The 18,810-nt window shown below is 39.2% G+C and overlaps 1 protein-coding gene across 3 annotated transcripts; it reads left to right on the top strand.

Moving 5' to 3' along the window:
- The first annotated feature begins 1,025 nt into the window (after nucleotides 1–1,025).
- metap2b (methionyl aminopeptidase 2b) lies at nucleotides 1,026–11,481 on the top strand. 3 transcript variants are annotated; one of them, XM_030770052.1, is made up of 11 exons: nucleotides 1,026–1,182; nucleotides 2,965–3,069; nucleotides 6,069–6,128; nucleotides 6,505–6,538; nucleotides 6,830–6,991; nucleotides 8,025–8,206; nucleotides 8,320–8,414; nucleotides 8,662–8,758; nucleotides 9,136–9,239; nucleotides 10,782–10,897; nucleotides 11,131–11,481. In XM_030770052.1, exons 1-11 carry the CDS (start codon nucleotides 1,032–1,034, stop codon nucleotides 11,381–11,383), a joined length of 1,359 nt encoding a protein of 452 aa, XP_030625912.1. In that variant the 5' UTR covers nucleotides 1,026–1,031; the 3' UTR covers nucleotides 11,384–11,481. The 3 variants fall into 3 exon arrangements, with proteins under 3 accessions (XP_030625912.1, XP_030625897.1, XP_030625904.1); XM_030770037.1 differs by having other exon boundaries at nucleotides 6,436–6,538; XM_030770044.1 differs by lacking the exon at nucleotides 6,069–6,128 and having other exon boundaries at nucleotides 6,436–6,538.
- The last annotated feature ends 7,329 nt before the right edge of the window (nucleotides 11,482–18,810 follow it).

Genomic DNA, 18,810 nt, shown 5'->3' with positions numbered 1-18,810 from the left:
ATGGCCATATTGAAATGATGTCCTTGACCATAAATTAAGATCTCATAAATTCTGATTAGTCATAACTGGAATGGTAAATATCCTCAGTGGTACTTGGCAAGCCATATCTAAACTGTAACAGAGTTAAACTGTAGTCATTTCTACAGTTTAATTCTGGCTAGTCACAGTGGCATTTTTAATCTAAGAATTTGACAGTTTTGATGAGGCAGGCAATTGATATCTCAGCATTGTGACTTGCTAAAATAACATTCCTGGTCATACTTCAAGATATGAATAAAATTGTTGTCTTCTCATAATTGTCTTTCTGATATCTGAATCAAAAAGGTACCAGGTGGACATACCAGTGGTTCCATACCTATTGAACCATTGGTACATGGTATACATCACAAGTGTGGTGTGTAGTCCTGGAGGGGGGTCCAGAAAGCGGGTGAAGCCTAGGGGCTCACTACTTACTCTGAGTTAACTAACTGTGAGTTTTCACTAAACCTGTGGCCTGTAGAACGAAGCGAGGTAAAGGTAACTTCTAGTTAAGTTAACTCAGAGTAAGTAGTAAACTACCTAATAGAAGAGCCCTATGGCTTCATTCTCCTAGCAAAACAAAGCCATACTGGCCCCTCTATTAAGATGTTTACCAGTCGTTACCGTGATAAGCCAGTTACCTCGCTTCGTAGTACAGCCTGCTTTCTGGAACATCCCCTGAAGCCCTCAGAATGCAAAACAAATACATAAGCACACATAGGCACGTACATACATACATACATTTTTAAATTAAGCTACATTTTTTGTATTCATGCTGAAAAATATTAATTACTCCACCTTTCTAATTTTTTTTATTCTTTCATTTATTTATTCATTTATTTATTTATTTAATTTGTCGTTCTGACTCCTCCACACGTAGTAACTGAAACAGGACCCGTCAAGTTCTGCGCAGTAGCTGAGTCCTGCGAACGAGGCCCTTACGTTCTGTGTGTTCCCAGAAGTCTCCGCTTCATGCGCACGCCCAGATGCACACTTAGTGCATAAGTGCAATCATGGCGGATGCAGAGCAGAAGGAGCGACAGTGTGAGGAAGAGATCCTTCCGAATGGCGAGGCGCATGATTTAAAAGAAGAGGAAGAACATGCCGAAGAGGCGGCCAAGAAAAAGAAGAAAAAGAAGAAGAAGAGCAAATCAGCCGCCTCAGGTATTTTGCTGTGATATATCAGCCTTACTGACAGTGTTGGAGTTTCTAGCCACTAGCTAGCTATCTAGCTAACTAACAAATTAACAACTCACTTGCTGTCTTGCTTAACTTCAACGGCGAGGTACCCCTGTGCTAAGAAGATAACATGCTGTCTCTTGGCAGCTGTTCCACGCTTCGCTTTGCAGTTCTGCCTCTCGTTTCACCGCCGCAAACCTATTAGCATGCTCCCTTTCAGAAGTGCCAGTCAACTAGTAAAGTCTTACCGATCGAACTTAGAAACTAATAACTGATGCGCAGTGCTTGGAAGATCTGGACATTCAGATATATCGTCCATAAAATTGTAATATTAGCCTGTTTATTGGAATGCGAACCTAGCTATTAAGTAGGACAGTTTGGCCGCCTCGTCATTTTTTGGTTGTCAGAGCACTGTGTAGTGGTGTGGCGGAGTGTTCAGAAGTAGTATCGCCGAATAGTTACACGCTCAGTAACGCATGATTTTTTTAGTTCGAAGGCCCGCTGTGACTACCGCTGAGTTTGGTGAAAATGACGTTACGCAACAGTTCAGAGACAGCGCACATGCATCAGTTTCATCCTTTAAAAAGTATATTTAACCATAACCAAGTTTTCTGTTGTAAGCTGTAACATTTGAAAACAGGATTTTTACAATCTTTTCGCCACAAATATCCCCACCTCTATCGTGAAGTAAAACATGTAGCGAAACGTACAGTACTTGTGTTCTGTAAGTTCGTTTCCAGAACTAACTTGCGTTAGTAAACCTCACACTTCGATTCGGTTTAATCGATGTCATGCCATTGGTTAACAGCAAGATAAATCAACACGAGTTTCGTTAGTCCAGCCACGGCAGCGTTCATGGGCTTAATTGTAAACTGTTTAGATATTTAAATCTGTTAACAAATGTTAAGAGAATTCACTCCCTGCTGCCAGCTGCCCGCGAGGGTGTGTGAAAGAAGTATATCAGACTAAAATCATTTAGTGTTAAATTAAGTAATCTGCTGCTTTAGGAAAAGGCGTCCCATGGGGACTACTGATGTTGTTTCATAATCGATGTAAAACCAAATCATATGTGTAATCATGATTTTTCGTTAAGAATTTAAAAAGTCTTATTTTGTTCACTAACCTATGGATTCCACTTCGTAACACACCCCTCTGATCGGAATTTTTGGTACGGCACATGTACACAATTTTACCACATGTGCAGCACGTGCAGCGGTTAGGCCTGTACCCCCTGACCTGCACATTATAGTCTTTTGGGCTTAAACGTGGGAGGAGGGGGTTCGCAGGTCAAAAACAAATGAGTCATTTCTGCAGTCTATATGTCGCTTTAGTGTTACTTATGTGCCCTGAATTTAATCATAACTAGCTAGCGAAAATGACTACAGGAATAGTGGAATGTTTTGTGACCATATCATTCGCACCTATATTTTAGTTTCACATGATGAATGTGAATTGCTTATCATGAATCTGTATGATGTGGGATAAACCAAAATTTCAAACTCAGTCACCCACACAGGATGAAGTTAGTGTGCTCAGCGTTTTATCTGGAGGGTTAGGTGGAAACACCGAGATTTGGGCTTCTTTTTTCTGGGTGCTCCAAATGAAGAAGGTAAAGAGGATTGAACACCTCAGTCTAGTATTCAAAATGCAGAAATATGACTATTTTTTTGTTACATGTGCCAGTTTCTGTTCATAGCTTTAGTAAGTATATTTACACATGTAAGTCATCACCATTAATGCTAAATATGGCTTTGTTGTCACAATTAGGCAACAAGGAGGCAGACGGAGTTGGCGAAAGTGTTAAAAAAGTGACAGAACAATTGGAGCAGCAAGCCTTGGAGGATCATGATAAAGAAGATGATGCAGAAGATGGTTTGTCCCTTTCTTAACCTATTTTTTCATTGTTTTTACCATCAAATAAAGATTAATATTGGTTGGCCGGACAAGGATAAAGATAAGAAGTCAAGGTGTGCACCAGTGTAACCTGTTTCCAAAAATGATAAGGTAACAGTTAAATGAACTATGATCTCACATTAAATATTCCTGAAAGAGGGAGTTTTGGCAGACTTTTAGTGAAATTAGAGAGCATTTCCTTTTTAGTGCTGATCAATAGAAGTGGTAAATATACTTTTCCCAAATATACTGCAGACATGAAAGCTCACAAATACAGGCAAATATTAAGGCTCTTGGCTGGTGTAGTGGTAAATAAACACTGTGTACCATCGCTGAGATTCAAACCTGTGATACCTGCTGGATCAGTTGTCACAAGAACCTTCCCATGCTATGTTCTGAGAAGGTCAGTTAGACCGTGTACTTGCCCCATCATTGCAATTTAGACATTCCCAGCTCTGATACTGTTGTAAGTGACTTTTAGGGAAATAGCATTGGCCTCCCCATGTTCCCATGGAGGTGCCTCTGAAAATGGATATGTTTAACCAAAAAAATCGGAAAGATTTGGTATGTTAACATGTTGAGAGGGACACGGGGGAACTGCCTTTGACTTGTCTTTGAGGTTGGACAGTCATTGAAATTTATGATAGAGAAAAGAATCCACAATACCAAAGTGGACGTAAAGGTAATAAAAATTCCCTTAAAAAAAAAAAATCGGGCTCATAGTGATAACTGTTGCAGTGTCCTATGCTGCTATGACCTGGTGACAAGCACATTTCTGTCCCGTACGTGAAACAGCTAGTGGCAGCCTCTGGAGCCTGCTGCGGAGTCTTTGGAGGTGCAGCTATAAGCGATGCTTAATGAACTGTACTGTTAGCTTCGTGGTTTCATTCTCCAGGCCACTAAAACCGCACTGTGTAAAGGTACTTGAGTCATACTCTACACTACCCTATTTCATTAAATCATGAGCTTGCTTTATTTTGGGGATGAGCAAATTAGTGATACCAGGTGCTAACAGTCATGGTTTGGGCAAACAGCAGAAAGCGGAGTCCTTAATTATTGGAGTTTGACCCCCGTGGGATAGCTAATACCTGGTGTATAAAATCATATTGCTTTTGAATATTTTGGTTTAAATAATTTGTGGTTAGAAAATATTTTAATAGTTTTTACTCCAGCCTGTTGGCTGTGCCTCCAGGTCCGTTCCCACATGCCTTTCTGTCCTCAGCATTTCTAGTTTAGTCTCACATCAGCGCAGCTGACTCAACTCATCAGCCAGATTTTCCAAGCCCTTGATTAACTTAACCAGGTGCACCAGCAGCAGGCTACGCTAAGCTCCCACTGTCATCAAAGAGCAGCTTGGCCCAGGAGTTTTAATGCGTCTCAGGAAGATCAGCTCTAAAGCTTTAGGACTTATAAACACAATGATTGATTAAATGTTTCTGAAGCATTTAGCAAGTTCATCTGTCTGTAAAATGCACTTTTTACCAAGTGAACCGAAATCCCAAAATTTCAGTAAACCAGCAGAATTCAATGAATCCTGCCTTGTTTCCAGTTTGCAATGTCTGTCAAGCTTTTTAAGCTTATGCTTGTATCAAATTGATCGCCCCCTTTGACTTTGCCATGTGTATGTGAATTGTAGCTAGTTGTCATTAAAATGCAGTTCTGTGAAGTCCAGCTTATTGTGTAGATATGAAATGTCATGAATTACCAGTATGCATAGGCTGACACTGTTAGTATGTTTGGCATCACACACATACCCTCTACTAATACATTGGATGGATGGGAGAAATAAACAGAGGTGTGGACTCGAGTCATATGACTTGGACTTGAGTCAGAATCGAGTCACGATTTTGATGACTTCAGACTCAACAACATTAAAAATGACTTGCAACTCGACTTTGACTTTAATACCAATGACTCTAGACTTCTCTTGGACTTTACCTATTTGACTTGTTATGACTTGACGTAAAAATATTACATTTATTCATCTTATCAAGAAAGTGTGCAGCTATTTCCTGATAATTCTTGCTCACGCGGGACTTCAGCGGAGCCTACAATGAACACTGATGACATTGCATGCACAGCAGAGAAAGAGGCATTGGCGAGCGGACAAGAAAATGATGCATCGCATTTGGTTATTGCATTCGGTTTCAAAGACTACACTGTTGTAAACAGCAAAAGGATGGCAATATGTAAAACATGCGGGACCAAAATTACAAGGGGTGAAGCAGTGGTTTAAGCTAGCAAGATAAGAGCTAGTATGGGTCTACCTAGTTCTAGCTAGATTATCAGCCTAAAAACATTGAGCTCTCGACACGCTCGTTGTGGTAGGATAATCTTGTCTTAAATTGGTTGCCTCCAGTTCTCCTGAGGAGTGTGTGTCCAGCCACCGTGGCATCATGCTACGTCCTCATCGCGCACAAATGTCTACCCACACTTCTGCTTACCCTGAAATCCATATTGTAAAAACAGCTCACTCACACACTTCACTCACTCACTCATTCGCTTACCCACACACACTTCACTCACTCACTCATTCATCAGGCAGAAATGCAAGAGCAATAAGTTAGTCGAAGAGTGCACAATGACTTGATTAGGACTTGAATAAGGTTAAGCACTTGGACTTTACTTTGGACTTGGTAATCCTCGACTTGGGACTTGCTGGGGACTTCTGTCTTGACTTGGGACTTCTTTGTTAGGACTTGAGACTGACTTGTTACTTGCCAAACAGTGACTTTGTCCCACCTCTGGAAATAAATATTTAAAACATGAAGAAAATTTTTAAGAATTTTGTTGTTTATTCAGTTCCCAGTTAATCCAGTTTCGGATAGTTTTAGGTTTTTGATAGTGCCATCAGGATATTATCCAATCACTTTTGCCCTTTTTTACAGATTTCATCCATTACCTACTGAAATAAGACAGCTTTTTCACCAGCTGGGAAGCTTGTAACACAAGCTAAATCCTCTTTTATTTATTTGCAGATGGAGAGGAAGGTGACTCCGCAGGTAAAAAGAAGAAGAAGAAGAAGAAGAAGAAAGGACGTGAGTTTTATTTATGAATTTTTTCCTCCGCAGTGTTTCAGATGCTAAGTGTATAACTGGTACATTCCTTGATGCATTCTAAATCCTACTAGTTCACACTGAACTACAGTGGGTTAACATAAGTTGTTGCCACTTTTGTTTTTTTGCCCATGGGAATTTTGTGCATTACCTCCAGGAGTGGACCGTGTACAACATTAATATGCAAATGCATTTGCCTTTTTGAAGTGTGGACTGGTCGGCACTTTGGGAATGTCTTTGGGAGTCACAATGGTTCTTAATCTTTTTTTTTTTTCGGTCTGTCTCACAGCTAAGGTGCAAACCGATCCTCCCTCAGTTCCCATTGCTGAGCTGTACCCAAATGGCGTTTTCCCCAACGGGCAAGAATGTGAATACCCACCCTCACAAGATGGGTACAGACTTTTTTTTTTTTTTGCTTGTTAGAACTCTAGTCAGAGCAGAGCATATGTTCAGGTCTGTGAGTTGCATAGTTCATGATGTACATGTTAAGATTACACTTACAATGACTAGGGCCAGTTAGAACCTAACTGTATCTGTGTCTTACAGTATAATGTCTCAAGCTGTATTCATCACATTTATTGTTCATTTTTAATTTGAATGTCTAGATAGATAACACTTTCTAAAGCTTCTTTTTAGAGATGATTTCCATAAAATGGAGAGATTTTCGTTTGTCTTTGTTTCAGGCGAAGTGCTGCCTGGCGGACGAGTAGTGAGGAGAAGCGAGTCCTGGATAAAGCCAGTGAAGAAATTTGGAATGACTTCCGGCAGGCGGCTGAGGCACATCGGCAGGTCAGACGCTACGTCATGAGTTGGATCAAACCTGGAATGACCATGATTGAAATCTGGTAATTTCTTTCTTTCCCTTTGAGGCAGCCTCTTGATCTTGAAAGAATATCTTGATTATGAAATATACTGAGTAGTGAATTCAGTTTAAGTGACGCCTGGTTTTTATCCATTGTAAATTTGCCTTTTATTTAAAAAAAAAAAAAGCACTCTGGTCTATTTATGTTATGTAATGTGATGTTTTGTAAAACACAAAATTGGGCCTTTATTCTGTTCACATTACTCAGTGTTATTACATAATTCTGTTTGTTTTTTCAGCTAAATTTATATTTTCTCTGTACATTAGCATACAATAGTCTTTGAGAATAATGATAATAATTATTATTATTATTATTATTATTATTATTATTATAATAATAATTATTATTATTATTATAATAATAATAATAATAATAATTATTATTATTATTATTATTATTATTATTTACTGTGGGTTTTAACCTTCAGGAGCTTATCGTTTTTGTTATTGAACATCAGTGGTTCATGTTTTATAAGCAACAACCTGAATGCAGGGTAACACCAGTGCAAATAAGACAAGTACAGAATCTTTTTAAATCAAGTTAATAATGATGTCTGCGTTAGCAGGGCGTCCACACATTCCACTATATTCAAAGCTGAATTTTGTATTGCTTTTCACATTGTCATGGTTGTGAACTGACTTGTACCATCCACTTAATACCACTATTAAATTAGTACTCCTATATTCTTGCACCACATTTGCTGTTAAGACTTGTCTCTTGGCTGCCAGAGAAATGTGAGCATTTAGCGTGAAATGTGCTCTCCGCCTGCAGAGTAACTTGTTTCAGGACCAACGCACGTGCGTGTGTGTGTGTGTGTGTGTGTGCAGTCAGTAGTAGGTTACTTGCACATCTGGTCGCTAGCAGGATACTCTGTCAATGTCAGGTTGATACTTGCAAAGCTCATGGCTATTCACACTTATTCTGTCTTTTACATCAACAGACTAGAGCAATTAGTAGATCTAAATGTTTTGCTCTGTCCTTTCAACCCTTACATGTTGGTTTTTGTCCCCTGCAGTGAGAAACTGGAGGATTGCTCAAGAAAGCTGATCAAAGAGAATGGCTTAAACGCTGGTCTGGCTTTCCCCACGGGTTGTTCTCTCAACCACTGTGCTGCCCATTACACTCCCAATGCTGGAGATCCTACTGTGCTGCAGTATGACGACGTCTGCAAGATTGACTTTGGCACACACATTAATGGTATGCATCTCTGTATAGAGTGACACACTATGCATTTATTCTTGGACGACCTTTTTTGCTGGCATCATATTTCATCCCATAATGCAGGGTCCATTGATTGGCTGTTCTTGCAGGTCGAATTATTGACTGTGCCTTTACTGTCACCTTCAATCCAAAGTACGACAAACTGCTTGAGGCAGTGAAAGATGCCACTAATACTGGAATCAAGGTACGTCTGTCCCGTGAATCTTGAAACGTGAGCTGTTTGGTTCATTGTGTTGTTTAAGGGATATTACACAACAGTCACTTTGACATTTGATTCAGTTCTTCACTCCTTGGTGCATATAATCTACAGGTCTTCAATTTGATTGCTGTTACCTGTTGAGAGTGGGTTTCTGCATACGCAGTGTTTCTATGTTAGCACACTGCAGAATGTCGTGGTCTGTTCTGATTGGCTGAACTGCTCTCTGTCTCAGTGTGCCGGAATTGATGTTCGTCTGTGTGACATTGGAGAGTCCATACAGGAGGTCATGGAGTCATATGAAGTGGAGTTGGATGGGAAAACGTATCAAGGTATGCAGTCATCGGAGTGACATAGTGTAAAGCTGACACGCCGTGCCATAATTACTTAAAATTTTTCATTGAATTATTTATTGATTTCTGCACCTTGCTGATCAAGTTTGCATGTCAGTCTTCCATATCATATATATTTTTTTATAATGTCATTGTAGTTGTTCTGAGGCCTTAAAATTCAGTAGAGAATGGAGGTCATTTCCTGTTTCTTGGATCTGTGATATTACATCTGGTTCTTCATACCATGTTTTGGTGTTTTGTACTAATGTTATATAGTCAAATACCAGTAACAAGAGGAAGGAATAGCACTAATTCCACATCAGAATTTATTCAAACAACATTGGAAGTCACCTGTCCCCTGTTTACCTTCTCTCCAGTGAAGCCGATTAGAAATCTTAATGGCCACTCCATTGGACAGTACAGGATACATGCTGGCAAGACAGTACCAATTGTGAAGGGTGGTGAGGCAACAAGGATGGAGGTTAGTTCCCAATCAGAGTTCTCTCTGAATGTTTGAGTTTCCTCATTACTGTTCTGTCTGTGTTTCATGTAGTGTCTTGTCTATAATTTTGATCGATTTAATTTGATTTTGATTGGATCTGTGTTTGTCCAGTTTCGGCATATTGTATGTTGGGTTTTTTTTTTTAAACTCCTCCCAAAAAGAAATGTTTTGGAATTCTTGCTGAATTCCAAAATATTCAAATATCTTAATTCAAACTATCTCATGGTTCCAAAAATGCATATTTTGAGGGGTATGGTGTTTCAGATTTTGTTTCTAAGTTTATAGTCTAGTGAGAGATTGTCATTTATTTCTCAAACTGTCCCAGTATAACTTTAGCCCTAGTTTAGCATTTATCGTCAAATTAAAAATGACTTGTGTTTTCAGGAATGAGTGGAACACTGAGCATATGCAAGGTGTGAGTGTGTGTCTGTGGAACAGGTAGAACAGGAGTTGTCACACAACATGAAGAAAAATAGTGTTAAGAAGACTTTTCTGTAGATGAGCAGCAGCTCAAACAGTACCTCTAATTGCTAGATATGATTTAGTTCGTAGTTATGACTGTCACCAAAAAAAAACTATGACTCTGTAGGCAGTTGTCAGATGGAGTAACTTCAGAGTTGACTGACATCTAATTTGCTCACAGAGCTTGCAAGTGGGAGGTGATGTATTTTATTTCCCACCTCATAGCTCTTCTTTTAAAGGTTGCCAGTAAAAGTTAAAAGCCACACTGCAGAAGCAGCCCCTGACAGTCCGTTAACCACGATTTCATGGAAATGTTAGTGTCCCTCAGGATCGGCCATTAGTAATGATAAAAAAAAAAAAAAAACATGGCTCAGTGCTCAGGATTGTCTTTCCCTTCTTTTTTCAAGTCTGGGGTATTCACACACACACACACACACACACACTACTTTGGGCACCTTGGAAGAAGAATTTCATTGAGTTGTTCTCTCACTGAATCAGGTCATAGTCTTCAGCCATGGGGTATCCATTATCCCACTGCAATGTTATTTGATATTTGTGGTTGTCATTTTAGTCAACATGCACTGCACTCCACTTTGAGTCAGCTTCACTGTGAACAGGTGAAAATATGTAGTGTCTTCTTAAAGTATCATTTCATTTATATGAACCGCTTTGGTTCTTTTGAGCTGCCTTGTTTATTCGTGTCTGACTGTTTGACTTTTTCCACCTGCTGTTTTAGTTCCTGGTTAGGGTATATTTTCAGTGATGATTCATGTATCATTAAGAAAATTCTGATGAAAGTTTAAAAGTTCACAAATACTCTGTACCTCTCGTGTGAGCCTCAAAATTCCCAATGGGAATGGAGGCACACAAGTGAATTGTTGTGCAAAAATATTGCTGTATTGTCAAAGTCATATGTGTTAGACTGAACTCATTTCATGTTTTCCCTTGAGTTTTGGAATGTAATCTTACAAATGAAACTTAAGGGCTGTGGTAGGACACAGAAAGGAATGATCGTGATGGAGTCCTGATATGTGTGTTTCTTTGCCCTCTCTTTCACAGGAAGGAGAAGTGTACGCCATTGAGACCTTTGGGAGCACAGGAAAAGGCATGGTCCACGATGACATGGAATGCTCTCATTACATGAAAAACTTTGAAGTAGGACATGTGCCAATAAGGTTGGTACCTGTTTAATTTAAACATCATATGACGTTGTTTTACTGTAAGTGTCTCAATACCATTGATGATAAAATTTCAGGCTGCATAACGTTTATGCTTTTTTAGGCAAGGGCGTGTTTAGTATGCACTTTAAGACTTCAGCAAAGTATTTCACTTGAATGAATATAACAGGCTATCCTTTGTCATCACAATCAGATGACTATTATCCTTACAAGCGTATTCTTTTTTCCAGGCTCCCAAGGGCCAAGCATTTGCTGAATGTCGTAAATGAGAACTTCGGCACATTGGCATTTTGCCGTCGCTGGTTGGACCGCCTGGGTGAGACCAAGTACTTGATGGCATTGAAGAACCTGTGCGACTTGGGCATCATTGACCCATATCCCCCACTGTGTGACACCAAGGGCTGCTATACTGCTCAGTTCGAACACACCATCCTGTTGAGGCCTACGTGCAAGGAGGTGGTCAGCCGAGGAGATGATTATTGAGCATGCCGACTCGTCGCAGGGTTCAGGGACATATGTGGTTAAGCCAAAATATTAGACAACCCAGAAAGATTATTTGGGGTTGGGGTTGGGGTTGGGGGGTGGGGGGCGCTCCAAGCTCCTTTGCTTTTTTGCTGTGAATAGTTTGGCTTCTTCAGCATCCAACTGGTGCTGCTGTTGTTGATTTAACCTTAACCGCAGATGAGCATCAGCACTTGGGGGGGAGGGGGGGGGCGTAAAAAAAACAAACGTTGTTGAAAACCTGAGGATAGTAATGTTTCATGAGATGTATGGGTCATTAAGAAAATACAGACATATAAACACTCAGAAGTGCACTCTTGCCTGTAGGGAGGACACAGTGTAACGCTTTCCTGCACTCAAGATGAAAGCAAGTGATGTATAAACACTTGTATTTAGGCTGAAGCTTTTTCAATTATAGAGGCATGTCCTGAATCTGTTATTTCTCTTTGGATGAAGCACAGTGTTGTGCTTCATTTTGAATTTGAAATAAATTTGTAAGAAATTATTGATTATAACCCATAATTTAATCTGCAATCTTGCTATGGTTGATGCCTTTTGAAAACAGTCCAAAAGAAAATCACGAAATAAAATTACATCAAAATACAATGCAGTACTTTTTCATCTTAAGTGTCGTAGAAGGGTTCAAAGGTCCCAATAGTATGTGTTTTAGGTTCAAGAGACAAACAGGACAAATATCTTTATGCCATACTCTATAGATAAGATATGTTAATGTAAAATGTATACTATTTTCCATGGTAATTCTGGGCAAACCATGATTGGTTTTTATTTGGACTGTGGGAATATGTTTAATGTTTAGATTGCATCCCAATAATCAAACTTTAAGTTAATCGTTGTCTTTGGTAGTCACCAAATAATAATCCTTAGTAGAGAGAACAGGGACAGGTGTAAAAATCTTTACATTTTCCTTGTTTAGTCAAACCTTTTGACTGACTGAGCCTTTTTTCAGACTTGGGTCTTTTTTTTTGTTTGTTTTTGGAGTAAACTCACCTATTTGTGTCAATAAAACATTTCCACAACAACCATATTTAAAAATATCATAAAAAAAATATTAATGCATTTTACTTAAATAATAGTAAGCCCGTTTCTGTAACTAAAACATGTGACACTCAACTATGTGAAAGAGCTTTTGAACCAAAAAAAGTATTCAAATAGTTTTTCTGCGAGTAAACATACCTTAAAGGTCAGAACTGAGGTCATGAGAGGTAGACACCAAGTTTCTCATCGTCTATCCTGGTCTCCTGTCTCAGTCTTTGTGGATCACACATTCTGGATCACACATACCTGAATCTCCTTGTGTCTCTCTCGCTCTTATGCTTTCAGATGTGTCCCCTTTACAGTTTCCATACTGCACAGTTTCAGGGTGGTTCTTTCAGTTTGTTCTGAATCACTGTCCACATCTTGCTGTTTAATTTTTGTTCATTTTTACAAAATGAACATTTACCTTGTTTTCTAATGGTTAATAAAATTTTTCAAAATAAATACTTCATTTTTTTTTTTTGTAAATCAGAAGTTATATGAAGGGCAATGGCTGCAGAGGGCCTTAATTAAATGGTTAAACCTTGAAGCCTATCTCTAATATTGCAGTCTGAAGTTAAGTTTATAGTTGAGATGTATTTATTTAGAGTGGGTGTGGCTAATACATGGCTCAGAACTGTTATGTTTATTTCCCGCTATCCTCTATATTGGAATACACTCAGGCAAAGAGTCAAAAATGCATCAGCCTATGACCAAGCCATTAGCACCCATATGCATGGTGTTAACAATCAATAAAGTTTTAAAAAGTTTCCGCTCCTGTGAAGTGGAGCAGCCAGTGGCCCAGCTGAAGGTTTTTTTGGGGTGGCTATGGACAATGTTCACCTCTGCCTCTGTGTAAAGTAATCCAAAGGGCTCCATTAAAGTTTAAAAGATCGTTTTCAAGTAAATACTGTTTGTAGACGATATATAAAATCATCATATACCCATATTGTATCACACTACAGAAGAGACTTAAATGACAGATTAGTGTGAGGTTATAAGGGTTATATTTTTTCTTCTGTCAAAATAGGAGCATAGTAAGGATCACATTAATTAGGTTCTAAAAAATTGAAATGTGTAGATACAATAAGGCTTTTAATTAGGTATTTATACTCCCTTTAGTTTTCCTTTTCCAAAGTTCCTGTCTTGGTCAGCTGTCAACATCAGTAGTAATTAACTAATGGTATCAGTAGCTATGGCCGGTTATGCTCCTCAGAAAAAGTGTTGACCTCTCTAGCCAAAGTTCCCCCTGTACTTTTGAGACAGGACATCTTCTTGGCTGTCTGTCCTTATGACTTAACAAAGTCCATTTACAACCTCTCACTGTCACTACCACCATCACAAAATTAAAATTCCCTAGAGGGTTTCCATATACGGCCATTTCTGATGTCAGTAGTTAATTTAATAGTCTTCCTTAATGTATACTTTTGCAGTTTCATTTAGAGGGACAATACATCAGATGTACATGGTTATTTCTATTGATTTCTGGAGAAATAAAGGGAACAAGTGGAAAACCTTTTGGACATGAGTAATTTGGGGATTAGCATTGTAGCCTGGACAAAACTCTAGCAAGGGCACCCTCCTCATGGATATTTTTTAATTAGTTAAATACATGAGTCTGGTCAACTTTGAAATGAACATTGATAGATTTGATAAATAGAAAATAATAGCATTGTTTGCTACCAACTTGAGTATTCAAGTTTTTGATTTGTTTATATAGACCAATTCTATTTTTGGCTCAACAAAATACTTATTTGTGATTTAAATCACCCTTGGGATTCCACACTTAGCCTACATTTTCCTCAACATACATTGTCCGTGTTTCCAAACCCATTAGCAATGTAGTGTCATACAGCTGTTCATTTTCCATCTTCTTTCCACCGGTTTCATGAAATTTTGGAAAGATATGCTTCTGAACATGTGGCGATGCAGCTCCTGCTCAGTGATAGTGGGGAGGTGTTTGTCGCCTAATGGGGAGTGGTAGAGTCAACTGTGTTATCAGTGCTATGCAGCAAGACAGTCTTCACTGCAGCACAAAGTTACAGACACACACATACACAAAAATAGGTTAGCTATTGAAGACATGGAGAGCACTCTGAAACAAAACACTTTTTAATAGCTCTGTTGTCAATGACTATGATCAGCTTTTTCTAATATCTTCTCTTTTTTTGGTTAAAGCTATTGTGTTGTCATTTAATGACATTTGAGTGCTTCTCAAATGTCCAGTTACGCTGAAGTTAGGTTTTATCAATATCAGATCGCTTTCACCTAAGGCGTTGCTTGTTAGTGACCTGATCAGTGATCTTAGCCTTGACATGATGGGTTTGTGTGAAACTTGGTTAAAGCCAGACGTTTTTCTACCTTTAAATGGAGCTTCACCCCCTAACTATTCCTTTTCCTGTGCTGCTAGGGCAGCAAAGAGAGGTGGGGGTGTAGCTCTAATCTATAATACTAAATTTACTCCTAACACCCTTAGTTTACCTAATTTTTACTCTTTTGAGTTGCTCTCTGTGAAGCAATATGGTACTGCCTCACCTTTTCTCATAGCAGTGCTGTATCGTCCCCCGGGGCCCTATAGTCAATTTCTAGATGAGTTTTCTGAATTTATCTCTGTTATTCTTACTAGAGTGGATAAAATCCTGATCTTGGGGGACTTTAATATTCACATCAATAACAATTCTGATTCACTTAATAAAGCTTTTACACATATCATAGACACTTTTGGCTTTAACCAATATGTCCACGAACCAACTCATCACAGTGGCAACACTTTAGATCTTATTCTAGCTCGCGGACTAGATATCTCTCATGTTGTCGTCTCTCCTTACTCCGCTGCCCTCTCAGACCATTTTCTCATTACTTTCCAAGTAACTCTTCCGTTGACGCCAATTGTCTCTACCGCGGTTTGTAGCTGCCGTCGTGTTAATGCTTCCACCACTGCTGCGCTCGCTGATCTGCTTCCTACTACTCTCAACTCTTTCAATGATCAGCAGAGATCTTTGAACGACTTGATGGACAGCATAAATTCTACCCTTCGTAATGTACTAGATATGGTAGCACCATTAACTATAAAAAATAGACGTAAACACTTAACACCTTGGTTTAATAAAGAAACCCGCGCACTGAAGCAAGTGTGTAGGAAATTGGAACGAAACTGGCGGGCAACCAAACTAGAGGTTTTTCGCCTTGCATGGCACGACAGCCTGATAGATTATAAACGTGCTCTCTACGCAGCCAGATCCGCGTATTACTCGAAAATAATTAATGTTAACAAAAATAACCCCAGGTTCCTTTTTGATACAATATCTAAACTTACCCAGAATCACTCCCCTCAATCTAGCCCTTTTACCGCAAACGATTTTGTTGAATTTTTCTCGCAAAAAATAGACTTAATTCGTCGTAATATTCAAATTAATTTATCAAATCAGACTGCCTGCACGCTCTCTGTTACTGCGCCTAAGATTATTCAGAATGTGCAGCCTTTAACTCAATTTAACCCTCTCTCTCTAGACGCGCTGTCCAAATTGGTGCACTCTGCTAAACCAGCCTCTTGCCTCCTTGATCCCTTACCTGCTAAACTTTATATGGAGCTTTTCTCGGTTCTTGGCCCAACAATCCTAAACACTCTAAATATGTCACTTAAATCTGGTATTGTACCCTCCTCTTTTAAAACAGCCGTGATCAGGCCTTTACTTAAAAAAACAAATCTTGACCCTGAAGCCTTAAATAATTATAGACCGATCTCTAATCTCCCATTTCTTTCTAAAATACTTGAAAAAATTGTAGCTGCTCAGCTGATAGCCCATATGTCCTCTAACAGTCTGTTTGAAATATTTCAGTCAGGCTTCAGGTGTTTTCACTCTACTAAAACCGCCCTTACTAGAGTAACTAATGATCTTTTATTAGCCATGGATGCTGGTGCTACCTCTGTTCTTATTCTGCTTGATCTGAGTGCAGCATTTGACACGGTCGATCACACTATATTGTTAAAGCACTTGGAGAACCAAATTGGCATTCGTGGCCTGGCGCTCTCTTGGTTTAAATCTTATCTCTCTGAGAGAAAGCAGTGTGTCCACTATAATAATGTGACCTCTGAATACCACAAGCTTAACTATGGTGTTCCTCAGAGATCAGTCCTTGGCCCTCTTCTGTTCTCTATTTACATGCTCCCTTTGGGTGACATTATTCGTAGCTACAACATTAACTTCCATTGTTATGCTGATGATACTCAGATTTTCTTACCTATCCAGCATAATGACCGCTCTGAATTGGCTAACCTTGAGGAATGTCTTTGTGCTATTAAGGGTTGGATGTCTTCAAATTTCCTGATGCTTAACGCAGGCAAGACTGAAATGCTGGTCATTGGTCCCCCTACGCATAAGCATCTTTTTAGTGATCTAACTCTAAATTTTGACAACTGCATCATCTCTCAAAACTCTTCAGTTAAGAACCTTGGTGTGATTTTTGACTCTAGTCTCTCGCTAGTCTCTCATATCAAGAACACAACCAAAACTGACTTTTATCACCTCCGTAACACTGCTAAAATTAGGCCCTTTCTAAGTATGGCTGATCCAGAAACCATTGTTCACGCATTCGTCACATCTCGCCTCGATTACTGCAATGTTCTTTACTCTGGCCTGCCTGCCTCTAGTACCAATAGTCTTCAGCTGGTCCAGAATGCTGCTGCTAGAATTCTGACCCGAACGAAGAAGTTTGATCACATTAGCCCTGTCCTGGCTTCCCTTCATTGGCTCCCAATTCATGCAAGGGCAGATTTTAAGGTCCTCTTATTAACATATAAAATTTTACATGGGCTTGCGCCTTCCTACCTGTCTGGCTTAATTACACCCTATAACCCACCTCGCACCCTGCGCTCTCAAGATTCTGGATAATTAGTCATTCCAAGAGTTAAAAAGAAGTCCGCTGGCAACCGAGCCTTTTCCTACCGCTCTCCCTTCCTTTGGAATGGTTTACCTAAAGAAGTTAGAGAAGCAAACTCTCTCAATACCTTTAAAACAAGACTAAAGACTTATCTATTTTCTCGAATTTATGCGTGATATAATTTTGATTTGACTTTGTTATAGACATGCAAAGGCCTTTGAGACTATAAATAGTGATATTGGGCTCTAAATAAATATTATTATTATTATTCTCAGTTTGTGGTGTGAACATTTTTGTTTCAGCTTTCCCAATTTGTTCTCATGTTATTTTGCAGGGGTTGGGGGCCACTTATTGCTTTGTTCTCGTGTTTTTCGGTCCAAATTTGACAATGAGAAAGTAAATGTGTAAAAGTATCAGGGTCTGGACCACCCTGACAGTGAGTCAGTCCCTCAGGCTGCTGTACATCATCCTGTGCTCCATGATTGTGTGTGTTTTTTTAGAAGTCTCCTGAGTACTGAGTACTCACCTGTCTTCTACATTTTATAAGAATACACTTCATTCCTGTGTAACAGTAATTTTTTCTATCAGATAGCTTGCAATAGCCAATCATGTTCACTGTAATTTTTAAAGAAGAGAGCTAAAAGCAAATCCTAATTTATGTTTTTTTTTCTCTTCTGCCTTTTATATGAGGATCAATCAAGTATCTTTTACTGGAGTTTGTAAGTATCTCTGTTTTCCTTACCAACACAACCAAAGGACTGTTTCATGGTAATAAAAGCTGTTGTGAATTTTACTCCAAGGGATAGTAAGATGAAGAAAGTGCTCCATCTTGTGGTGTTCCTCTACTCTCACCATCACAAGAATCTGAATTACAGAGCTCTGGAGCTGCACATCCTGCTGCAGTCCCTTCCTTCCTCATCTTCTGCTCCTTCCACTTCTCCTCCAAGCACTGCTGTGCTCCTGATGGCATCGACACAATCAAAGCAGATCATGACACAGCCTTTGCAAAAGAAAGTACAGGAAAATATTTGCTTGTGTTTTCTAGACTTCCTCATCAGTTTCATCTTCCAAATGGAAACAACCCTTTCTCAGTCTAGTGGGGCACAAAACAGCTGGAGAAATAAGTCATCATAAATCATATGTTCATCACCAGTGTGCCAAGAAAATGATTTGCTGCTCAAACACTGTGTACATAGGCTCGATACTCCACAAACTCATCTCAGTGCTAGAGAAAGCAGCCTGTGGAACAGCTGATTGAGTGGTATATGAATGTAATTCTCTACAGTGGAATGTCAATGATTGCATTTTACCAGTTCCACTCTATCCAGTCCACTGGTGGAGTGAATGAAATCATTGTTTGCAAGGAATGGAACTGTTTTTCAGTTCATATTTTACATTTGCATCCCAATTTAGTTTGATCTTTATTTCAATCATAGAACTCAAAATATCTGTATTAAGTGTTTTGTATCGATATGTCTCTGACGTATTTGTTT

The sequence above is a fragment of the Chanos chanos genome, chromosome 1, assembly GCF_902362185.1.
Source record: "Chanos chanos chromosome 1, fChaCha1.1, whole genome shotgun sequence".
NCBI lineage: Eukaryota > Metazoa > Chordata > Actinopteri > Gonorynchiformes > Chanidae > Chanos > Chanos chanos.
The sequence above is the reverse complement of the archived record's forward strand: the minus strand, read 5'-3'. Positions and strand labels throughout refer to the sequence as shown.